Source organism: Sycon ciliatum, chromosome 4 (assembly GCF_964019385.1).
Source record: "Sycon ciliatum chromosome 4, ocSycCili1.1, whole genome shotgun sequence".
NCBI lineage: Eukaryota > Metazoa > Porifera > Calcarea > Leucosolenida > Sycettidae > Sycon > Sycon ciliatum.
This window is the reverse complement of record NC_088646.1, coordinates 23,846,297-23,858,423: the sequence shown is the minus strand read 5'-3', so window position 1 is coordinate 23,858,423 and position 12,127 is coordinate 23,846,297. Positions and strand designations below refer to the sequence as shown.

Sequence of the window (12,127 nt, the reverse complement as noted above, 5' to 3'; positions counted from 1 at the left end):
CAGGGAATAGACCGTGAGGGAGACACTGCACAGTCGCCCGCAAGCTCTAGCCACAGCACTGTGACCGCAGTGTAACTGTCTTTCTACCCCCCTGACTAGTCGACTGTACACAGTCACAGGATAATGTGAGGGCACCACAACGTACAATGTATTGTAGGAGCGCTGGGCCTGCATCTAGCTTCTCGTCAAGTAAGTTTGTTTGTCAAGTGGACGTGGCGAGGTCCAAGAGGTGTCGATTCGCTTGAGCTGACCTTCTCTCTTGTTCTAGTTATAGCACGACTGAGCGTGAATAGAAACTGGTGAGATACTTCTTACGCTCTCGGCACAGTAGCTGTGACTTCGGCCGTGGCTAATTTAAGAGCGCCGCACGTGCATGTACGTGGCGACGCGTCTCTTCCTAGCGTGTGCAACAGCAAGAAACGTAGCGGTCTGGACGAAGATCACCGACCAGCCAATACTAGTACCGAAGTCTTTGGTGGATGTATCGTCTTTCCTGCGGGGTCATCGGAGTGACAGGAGCGGTCCTCTGTGCGTGCTCTACCAACCATGCCACAGCAATAGTTCTTGAAGCAGCGTCACTTTTGTTGTAATTATCCGTTCTGCCAGGGCTAACGCACAACTATCCAACCCCGCTCATGCGAGAGAGAGAGAAGGGGAGAGAGGCCAGCGACGCTAGCTTGCGTCTCCTCGCGCTTGACGTGTGCCATGCTCCCAGGGATACTCAAACTCAAAGAGCAGCATAGTCGTTAATGGAGCGACGGAACACGAGCCCACCCCCCGTTGTATGGTGAAAAACTCACCTGCCTGGATCCATGGATGGCCTGCTACAGACTCGACGGCCAGTGCATAAATAAAGTGGTTAACCCATTCTTGTATCCACTTGGAATAGACTGTACCCTGGTCTGGTGCAAGTTAGCAGTGGAAACCCTTTTAACGAACGATTAACTTTGTTCGTGGAGATCGAGAAAAGAGGCCTGCCCGTCTACAACTAATTACTTACAAGTAAATAGGCGTTAGCATCTACTTGTACTATGGTGGTGGTGGTGCGTGCGTGCGTGCGTGTACATTATGTCATCTGAGGTCCTTGCTGCAAATAGTGCTACTAATACTAAAGTAGTACTAACAAGGGTAGAGTGTAGTATTATTAAAAGATCTGAATAAAAATAGGGTGATCCCTACACCAGGCAACAACAAGGCCAAAGGCCTTTTTCGATAGGGTACCCTTGATAAGCATGGCCTCGTCGGGACATCACCAACCTCGTCTACAGAGAGCACCTTCTCACGAGAGTGTCATGGTGGTGACAGTAACTTTTGTCAGCTGACGAGCTGGGAGATGGACGCCATGGGCAGAAATTAGAAGAAAAAAGGAGTTAAAACAATTCAGATTAGAATATGAAGTTGATTGTTCCAACCAGGAATACACTCTTCTTGCCGAACTTGACACTTGACTGACTCACGACTGCCATCCGGAGCACACGAAGAGCACGTCGCACCTTCCACTCGGCAAACCTTTTATGACTATCAGGGCGACATCCAGGAGCGATCAAGGAATACACGACTGACATTAGGAGAAGTCTAAAAACTCCCCTGGCGTAACGAGGGTCAGAAGTTCAGAACCGGGTTCAACATCCATAAAATATAATTATAATGGTTCAGATGGTAGTAGTAGTCAGGGAGTAGTACAATACGGTATTGTGTACTACTCCCTGGTAGTAGTAGTAGTAGTAGAATTTATTATTTTGATAGGGAAGGCCCTACAGACGTTGCCGTCCCAACTAGGCGGATAATGCCGGCAGAAAAATTGGCAGAATTCGGTACTTTTTCTGGTAAGTTTCATGCATGTTTGGTATGTGGATAAAGAAATGGAGCAGAATTCGAGGAATTGCCCGCCATAAGGTTTGTATGGCTCTGCCAATTTCACTGCTTTTCGAGCAGAATCTGCCACCTTTTCGAGCATTATCCGCCAATGCCTAGTCCCAACGGACCGGGGCTCTACCAACCGTGGATGGTTGTAGTAAGGTCACTGTTTCCGAACACGGACCGTCGGTGTCCTCCACCTTGTTTCATGCTGTCAAACCAACAACGTCATGTGTGAACTATAACAAGGTTTATCTAATGCTGGTGCTGTACTGTTGTAGTAATAGTAGTATTGGATTATCATAATTGTATCTGGTGCAGCTAGTACATGTACTGTACTAGTACCGGTATTGGATTATCTAATACATGTTTATTTCTCGTTGGCTGAGCGAAGCGAAAGAAACGAGAAATCTAGTTCTCTGTTAATATTTTTTGCACGTGCGTGCGGAACGGGTACGAGGGCAGTGTGCTGTGGTTGAAAGTGCTGTTGCTGTGATTCTGCAGATCATTGTTTTTCTTCTTGCCAAGTGTGCAGCTGCCCAAAATTTTTCCTCCGTCGTGTAGATCGGCCTGGTGCTGTTCTTTTCTGTTGCCAACATGAGTGGTCGGAAAGGAAAAGCTGTGAACTCTGGTCGTGGTAGAGGTAGAGGCAAGAGAGGAGGCGCTCGTGCCTCAGCCGTATTTGAGTTTCCCGACTCCGATAGGGTCGGAACCACGTCGTCGTCGTCCGAGTATGAAACGGCAGTGGAACACCAGCCCTCGGCACCCCCAACTGCAGCTCCTCAACAGGCTGGTGCTGCTGCGTCCAAGGCAGCCACGGAGTTCGAGAGCGAGCAAGAGCTCTTGGGCATGAAGATCCGAATGCTGGAAAGAGGCATGGAAAGGTTGGCAGAACGAGGCAGGTCGCTGAAAAGAAGACGAGGGGGAAATTCCCCTGATGCAAGATCATCGTCGTCCTCGTCCTCGTCCTCCTCAGAGTCGAGATCAAGATCCCGCTCGCCGAGGCAAAAAAGGAAGTCCGGAGCACCCACGGAGCTGAACTGGAAAACGACCAGCTATGCAAAACAGTTTGCATTGAACGAGGAATTGCTGGACATCATTGCCTCAATGAAGTCGAAGAGAAAAAGGAGAAGAGCAGCGAAAAAAGGTGAGCGTGTACTTAGAGAGAGGCAGGAGTGGCTTGTTGTCGCTGAAAACCATGGCCACCAGGTGGCGACTGCATTCCAAGGAGGCAACCTGCTCATGGACCTGGTGGCAGGCTCCAAAAAGCAGAAGCGGCTGCAGGCCGCAATCCAAGCAGAAGGGGTGAAAAAGAAAGCGGCCGGAGGTGTGCGTAGCCTAGGTTCGGTCGATGCTAATGTTCAGGCAGGGCAGGGGATGGGGATCCCACCTCGTCCACATCCAGGTCCCATTCAGCATATGCCAGGTAACTTTCGGCCCCTCCGGTGTGTCACAGATGTGGGCAGCCAGGGCATTTCGTCAGAGTGTGCACGCAGCAGCCGACGGCCGCTGGCCAGCAAAATCGGCGGCCAATGTAAGAAGGATACGAACACGTCGAGGAGTGCAGCAATATTTGACATAGCTATGTTGTATAATTCATACTCTGATTGATAAAATAATTCAGTGTGGCTAGTTCTAGACCGATGTCATATTGTGCGTCTGATTTCATAAATTGTGAATACAATACAATACAACCATCAAAAGTTTATATAAGAACATTTACTGCGGAAGTGCTGCGTGTCTTTGTGTGCTGTATGTTATATCTGCAGGTAGCACCGGGTGCTACGCTAAGCTGCTGGGATCCTGGATCCGAAGTGCCGGGCACCAGGTGCCATGTTGTTGATGCTGCTGTGGCTGCTGGTGAGGGATAGTGATCTGCCCGTTGAGACGCGAACTGCCACCGGGTAGACGGGGACAGCGCACATCGTGACTAGCCAAAGTATTCGGCGACCTCTACCGAGTCTCCTGCTCCTATCATGGATAGGGTACTAAACCCGGCTATGCTTTGTGCGTCTTGTGCAGCAGGTCTGCATTCACCGCATGTTCAAATGGCTGCTGTGTGTGATAGAGCTGGGTGTGCATGCTGATGCTCGTGCAAACAAATTTGGAGCAGAGAAATGTTTATTTCTCGTTGGCTGAGCGAAGCGAAAGAAACGAGAAATCTAGTTCTCTGTTAATATTTTTTGCACGTGCGTGCGGAACGGGTACGAGGGCAGTGTGCTGTGGTTGAAAGTGCTGTTGCTGTGATTCTGCAGATCATTGTTTTTCTTCTTGCCAAGTGTGCAGCTGCCCACCCACCCACCCTGGTCAACTATCTTCTTAGTGTGCGCTGCCGTTATTCGCTGTAGTGTGTGCTGCAGACTGTAGTCGTGTGACTCATGATGCTCTGGTCTATATGCCTATAACTCTTCGCTTGGCGAGTTTTTCGTACTTCAAAAACGAAGTAGTAAAGCATGGTTCCTGAAGCCTAGCAAATGCTGAAGCTGCCGTTGCCTTAGTTTTCTGCCTTATTCTGATGTATTGCTGACAATAAGTTCGGGCTACAGCGCTGGCTCTCTTCCAAGGCGCATAGCGCCATTATCTAGCTATGGCAAGAAGTTCTTGTGCAGCAGGTCTGCATTCACCGCATGTTCAAATGGCTGCTGTGTGTGATAGAGCTGGGTGTGCATGCTGATGCTCGTGCAAACAAATTTGGAGCAGAGAATAGTACATGTACCAAGTAATAGGCACCGGCGGATAATGCCGGCAGAAAAATTGGCAGAATTCGGTACTTTTTCTGGTGAGTTTCATGCATGTTTGGTATGTGGATAAAGAAATGGAGCGAGGAATTGCCCGCCATAAGGTTTGTATGGTTCTGACAATTTCACTACTTTTCGAGCAGAATCTGCCACCTTTTCGAGCAGAATCCGCCGGTGCCTACCAAGTAACGACTATTTTTTACGTTAGTTGAATCATGTACCGTTAGTCCGTAACCATAGTCATTGTACAGTGTGCTGAATTTTTTTAGTACATGTATAAAGAAAGGTTCTGCGTTCCGGCTCTCCGCGAACATAAGAAAACTAGAGGAAACAAACAAACAGAAGAAGTCAACAATTCATAGGGTACCCTGTAAAAAGGCCCTATAGTATAGGCCTGTGGGGCTGCCCTATTCAAAATTTAATAATAATAATAATAATTATTAAATAAGGAGAAGAAGAAGCAAGAAAAGCAGAAAATATGAGATGTACATGTAGTCATTGTATCAGAGCACAGCAGTCGACTAGCAGACTGGACCTCAACAGTACAGTACAGGGCATAATACTTATAATAGCCTAGGCTAGGGCCCGGGGATAGCCGCCTCGGCAACAACAAGTCAAGATATGCCCTATTAAGTATAGAATAAATTAATGAGGAGGCCGAGGGTTTATGACCAATAAAAACTATTATAAAAACCGAGGTCCCCCGAGGTTTTTATAATTAGTTTTTATTGGTCATAAACCCAAGGCCGGAGCATTTATTGTATTTAGAATTAACCAGTAAAAACTCCTACTCAATCTTCAACAACAAAATTAGTGGACAGCTGTTATTTGTGTTGCTATGACAACTCGACCTCGTGTGCTGGACGAGTATTTTGTTGTCATTGGTTCAATTTCTTTTACTCTTCATAGGCTATCAGATCATTTTCCTTGTTCGGTCTATTTATAACCAGTATCTATATAAATGAGAGTGTGGTCTGTCTCCATGGTTACCGGTGTTCATTTCATAACTATAGCCACTTCTCCTTGTTAGACCTTATGTGGAAGGCCCATTCTTGCATATTCCAACAGCAGCCAAGGGAGCTAGCTCTCTTGGTTATGCGGACTGGTACATGGTCCGATCCTAAACTGTAAAAAGCTGTTTTTATGAACTGTTTTTATTGGATAGGATATGATTATGTTGAATGAACGAGGTTTGTGTGAGATTGACTTGGAGTTTTTACGAGTTGATTCTAAAAATTTAATAAATAATAGGGAGGTTCTGCTCTACGTTTTGGGAACGCGACGCAAAGAATCACGCGAACTTTCTTCGCGTTCCCGTATAACGTATTACGAGAAAGAAATGCTGTTTTGCTCTACGTTTCACCTAGAGAAGTCACGTGGAATGTGTACTGGGAATTTCCCCTTCCATATTTGGCAGTTTTCTGCATGCAGTTGATCGATACCCAGCAAATCCGTACGCATTTTCTCTGCGTGTGCCACAACGTAGAGAACCCCATCTCCGCGTAGAAATCTGGAGCCAAAACACGCGAAGCCGTAGACTCTAACCCAGACACCTGCTCTCTACGTGATTTCTCTACGTTTCACGTATAGCAGAACCTCCCTAATAATTAGGGCTCAAACGGTCACGGTTTTACCCCTGACGGTTAACTGCTAAGCTAACGGTCTGTTAACCGGTTATAACCTATAAGCCACGGCAATCCTGCGGACTCTTTTTTAACCGTATATTTGACTATACTCATTCAAAAAATGTACCCTATTCAGTACAACGCACACTTGTACATTCTCTTGCATGCTCATTCATACATACTCTCACACCAAGAGACCAGATATGACCGAGTTGACAGCCCAGAAATTGCTTACGCGTGCGACAGCCCGCAAAAGTGCACACTTAATTAAAGTCTTTGCAACGACCTGATACAGTACTTGAAAAATTGACTGAAAAGTTACTGCGTAACCGTTATCTTTATCGGTTAACCGTTAATTCTTCGTAACCGGTCTGCAACCGGTTAATCGGACTCACCGTTTGAGCCCTAATAATAATAATATTATTAGAGAGGTTCCGCACTACGTAAAGTTGAGCAAATTTACGTTAGTGGGCGGGGAAAACCCGTGAATTCGCGCGTTTGCACTCCACTTACGGAAAGTTGTCTACGTAGAGTACGTAGAATAGATAGGGCTCTGATCAGACAGCAATGATTACAAAAACGAAAAAGAAGTTAAGAGAAGTGCAAAGCAGAGCTGGAGTGCAGCCGCCCAATAGCGGACTGAAAACTACTACTTACTAGTACAGTAGTAGGATGAAAAGAGCACAGACGAAGCCAATACAGACAAAACCAGAGGCAAATGGTATCAAATGCGAATGCCTGCCTCAGCAACCGCCAAGGTGGGAGGTGAGTCCAACTGCACCGGCTGAAGATTCCGGGATCCGCGCAAACACATCACGCTGGACCGGAGTAGGGCAAAACTCAATTTGCATCGAACCCAAGACATAGCACAGCTGTATGCTTCTCCAGTCTTCGCGGCTTGAAGAGAAGCTATCCGCTTGTAGAGCGACTCCGCGTGTTTGCCCAAACCACCAGTGGTAGAGAATATGGCCGGAACAAACGACGAATGCTCTATGTCGCGGACACGTTGCTCGTAGCAGCGCCGCTTCTCCTTCTCGTGCTTGGTGTAGCAGGAAGCAATGGAGGTGGCGCGGTTTGAGGTCGCATGAGGATTGAAAACCCTCACATCGATGAAGGTGCGCTCAAACCGGCCACCCCAGATGCCACTTGCCGCAAAGTCGAGACGGGCCTGCTCAGTCTGGATAGCGGTGCGATACCGGAACTGCTCCCCAGTGACCGGCTGCAGGTGGGGCGGAGACATTGTGAGCCACTCGCTTCAGCATATGGGCAGTGAGGTCACGCACCTCATTGTGCCGCACCGATGGAAACCCCCCTGTGGGGCAAGACAAAGCGTGAGCGACTGAAAATGTGGCTCCACAGCTGCAAGATGATGGCAGTCGCTGTGGAAGCCAGCCGTAGCGCAAGTGGATTCCGTCGCGGAACTCACCCTTGGTGAGGGTCAAGCCATGCCGCTTCAAGGGTCGACAGGTCAGCCAGGAAGAAGCTCCCTTCTCCGACGCTAGCGCAATGACCCGCTGCAACTCAGTATCCACAGATGAGGAAAGAAGCACAGCATCAGCCCTAACCGAGGCGTCAACTGTGTTCTTCGCTTGCTTCTTGGCAGCGCGTACATCGTCAATGGCGGTGCCTAATTCCATATCTTGGACCAAGATACGGCTTGTCAGGGGTGCGGTGATGTCTCGAGAAGACTGATATTGGGAGGCTCGCGACGATGGGTGGGGCAGCCCGAGACCGTCGAAGCGACACGGAAGATAGGGCTCTGATAACGTACATGTAGCTGGTCCGTAAGTGGATTGGGGTACAAATTTATGACTCTCTCCCCAGGTCAATCTGGTCGTACACTTCCGCGTTCGGAGTTGCCAAGGCTTAAGGGCAGCTACGTGATTTGAAAACTCCGTATGGCGGAACGCAGATGCGCACGCGTAAGACTTTCCGTAGATCGACAACGTTATTTACTAACGTAATTAGTTACGTTATGCGGAACCTCTCTAATAGAGAGGTTAAGATGCACGTTATTTCCGACGTGGCGCGAAAGTTCAGCTCGCGTTATTTGCTCGCACGTCGAAAAATCAACGCGAGTGACCTGCTGCTCGCGTCGAAATTTGGAGTTTTACGCCAAATTTGACGTGAAATTGCGCGTCACGTCGGAAATAACGTGCATCTTAACCTCTCTAATAATATAAGACATTAGTCTAAACGGTCTAGCTAAGGCAGTATTAATAAAAGTCAAGACATAAACTCTCAATGATAAAGTCTCGTGCATGCTAGCAGCTGAGTCCGCAGCTAAGACCAGTGCATAGGCGAAAGGCTAAGGCCACCCTTTCTTTTTTCGTTGTTTAACGTCCGCGCCCGCGTACCTTTTTGCCTCCGACCGGAAAAAAAAACAAGAAAGTAGTAGTACCAATAATATGCGAAGTTGTAAATACATGATTGTGTAGTTTCACAGTGTGCCGATCATGACCTTAAACTTATAATCTTGCCTCCCGGGCATGCCTTTGTCTTGTGTTCTTTTTCTTTTTTTGTTGGCTTTTAAATATCGTACGGTGTGTGTCCAAGTAAAAATCCAGATGTAATGAATTCATGACATGCTAACTCCATGCTATGTACCTGTTTTGTTGGATTCATCAGGCATGTGCTCCAATGTACCATCAAAGAGTGTTGTTCTATGCCTGCAAGTGCCGTTAGACCCAGAAATATTGTATATAATTTTATTATCACATGCTTTACTGGTCAAAATGTTTGATTGGGGTTTCCAGTTTTTGGAATGGGCTTTTGTTTTTTTTCCGCCCTCCCGCGTACCTTTTCGCGAAAAAAAAGGACGTTAAACAATGAAACTGCATGCGTCACCGACTCACCATGGTTACTGTTTCTATGGATATCATGGCGATTGTTGGCGCGGGTCTCTCGGCACCGCGGCCTGCGGCGCCCGAACAAGGGACCTTCGAAAAAATCGTTTTATGATTCAGACAAAATCAGCAAGGAAGCTAAAAGTAAAAAAACAATTGAAACTGATCTGCAGTACAATTATGGTCAACTATTTTTAGTTGTCTGCTGAAGGCAATATTATTCCCGAAGGCATGACGGTGATCTATTTGATCTATTAGGCCTCATGGCTGGACTCTTTGGTCGTCTGTGTGCATCCTGCTGCCATCGTCTATCCAGCAGTGGATATGTTGGACTTCCAAGAGTGACTGCCAACAGCTTTCGGTTCATCAATGCCTGTGCGGATGAGCAGAATCAGAAGGCAAGGGGCCGGATAGTGGTCCGCGTTGCAGATGGCTCCCTGTTCATGAGCATGTACTTGGATCTAGACGGCAAGTCGCGCATGCTGAACCGCGTGCGTACAGATGCATTCGAGAAAACCCTCCATCGCATTGGCCTTGTCTCGTCAGTTGTGAGTGGCAATGCAGAGTATGATGGTGATCATCCAGTGGTCTTGGTGCATGGTAGCGGGGAGAAATCGGGGCAGCCCAAAGAGCCAGGGATTCCGAACATCAAAGCCTTCCTGGACGGTGATATTTTGTCGATTGGTGAGGACCAATACATAGTTTCAGTGAACCCACCAAGTGTGCTGGGAATTTCACTACCCACCTACATTTCAAAAGGCGCAACTGTTTACCCGTCTGTACAAGCAGAGTTCGTGCCGGACAATGTGTTCACGTACGAGTGGCGTCGCATTGTCAACCAGGGAGGCAATACCTGTGAAGTTGTCGTGTCACGAGAAGAAGCGTACACGCCGACCTTGGAAGATGTCGGCTCCAGTCTGTCACTGACGGTTACGCCAGTCGTCGAAGATAGTGCTCTGCCGGCAAGCGGCCGTACGATAGTGTCAGCTGAAGTCGGCGATGACGTGGTGCGGCTAGGTTACACCGAGTTTTCCGCTCACACGCCAGAGCCGCATGCAGTTGACTCGGCGAAGCTGCGCGTAGTTACCTACAACATCCTAGCCGACATGTACCTGACTGAAGGATTCGGCGGATCCAGCTTCTCCTACTGCGATAACAAAGCGCTGAGCCTAGGCTATCGTGATATGGCTCTCAGCCGCGAATTGCCTGCGTATCATGCAGACATCTTGTGCTTACAAGAGGTGGAGGAGAAGCGATTTCAATCGACTATCATGAGTTGTCTTCGGCCACTGTCGTACCAAGGCAAGACAGTCATGAAGCACAATATGCCGGAGGGCATTGCAACCATCTGGCGTACTGACCGCTTTCTATATCGGGACTGCAAGACCTACATTGTGCGCGAGGAGTTCATGAACAATCCACTTCTCGCGGATATCTACAGTTCCGTGCCACCTTGGGTTCGTAGTGAGTTAAGAAACCGGAACTCTGTCTTGCAGCTGACTCACTTGCAGCAGAAGTCTGACGGCCGTGAGCTCATCGTGGCCAACACTCATCTGTACTATTCCCCCAATGCCGATGGCCAGCGGTTAATCTTGGCCTTGTGTATGGTGCGCTTGCTCGACGCCTTCAAGAAGGCCGTAATGGAAGCATCGACGGCGTCCTTGCCCCTGGCGGTCGTGTTCTGTGGTGACTTTAACACAATTCCAGAAAGGACTGTGCACGAACTCATGACCACAGGGCAGGTGGCACCTACGTCTGGCTTCAAGGAAGCTAATCGTGATGGATTAAACTACGAGTGCACAATCCCAACCAAGTTTGGTAGTTCTCTGCCTCACCCGTCGGTACCGTGGACCAACTACACAGGCCTCTTCATCGGCATGCTCGACTATATTTATTACGATGAGAGTGTGCTGAAGCTGCATAAGCTGGTACCGATGCCTAAAGAGGAGGTGGTGCGAGAATTCACTGCTTTGCCTTCGTTCCGATTCCCCTCCGACCATTTGCCAGTCATCAACGACCTGGAGTTTGTGAAGTCATAGCTGGGCAGATGTGGTGCCGTTGATCCTGAGTCTGCGTTCTCTTCGCTAACATTCTTGTTTTCTTTTTTGATTTTTGTGGCCAAGAGAATGTAGTAGTGGAGCTTCGACATGTGTGTGCTGAAATGCGCCTGGTGCGTTTTCTAGAGGAGCATTATATTTGAAAAAAGTTGCAGAAACTATTGAACGTGTGTGGACATGGGTGTGAGTAGGCGCGCATGTTGTACACTGTTCCTGTAGGTCGGCATGCAATGTACTACATTGTACTAGTATTCATGTGTCTTAAGGTCTGTAAATCTGGGCTCTGCATAGTTCAGTGGCAATGTTTGCCATTCACCAACGGATGCTTGAGTGACGGGTGTGCAGTCTGCTGTCCACTACTAAGTCTTGTGACTGTGGCTTGGGGTTCCAGTGCAAATGTGTCACTGTAGCACATGTACATGTATGCTGTTGATAGCGTTCCCTTTGTCAATTCCGATTGTGCGAGTCAACTGCAAGTCCCGGACGCAGTGTTTGCAGGCCCAGGGCTGCAAACACTGCGTGGATGCAGGGCACAGACATGTTCATGAGATTGTACTCAGGTCATTGTAGACACGCTTTATTATTGTAATAATAATACTATGGGAGTTCGTCTGGTACTCGCCCCGGGACGAGTTTTATCTCCGGTTGATAATGGTTTACATGTAGTTTGCAAACATGTGTAACATAAAATTTACATGCATGTAAAGAATATAACTTTCGGATTGATCGCTCAACAACATTTCGCGAACCAAACTTAGTTCGACTCTTTTTAAAATTAGTCTAAACTGTGGCTGAGTGTGCACGTTTTGCAGTGCTCAGATAACAGGGATCCCCGGCAGAGAGTCGTGGTATTTTATGACGCCGCAGTGGTGAGTGAAAAGGCCAGAGACTGCAGAGAGCTAGCACCAAGAGTACAATCAGTCATGACTCGTGTACTCTTGCTAGCACCAGTACTAGCAGAATTTGGTATCTATCACATTGGATAAGAATCATGATTTGCATTA

The 12,127-nt window shown here is 47.9% G+C and overlaps 1 protein-coding gene across 1 annotated transcript; it reads left to right on the top strand.

Annotated features, from left to right (window-relative positions):
* The first annotated feature begins 9,209 nt into the window (after window positions 1–9,209).
* Window positions 9,210–11,442, top strand: LOC135815151 (2',5'-phosphodiesterase 12-like). Its single transcript, XM_065328400.1, has one exon. It carries the CDS (start codon window positions 9,330–9,332, stop codon window positions 11,103–11,105), a length of 1,776 nt encoding a protein of 591 aa, XP_065184472.1. The 5' UTR covers window positions 9,210–9,329; the 3' UTR covers window positions 11,106–11,442.
* The last annotated feature ends 685 nt before the right edge of the window (window positions 11,443–12,127 follow it).

What these genes read in the sequence shown, in the direction of transcription:
- LOC135815151 (XM_065328400.1), top strand. Translation starts at nt 9,330, where the DNA reads ATGGCTGGACTCTTTGGTCGTCTGTGTGCATCCTGCTGCCATCGTCTA.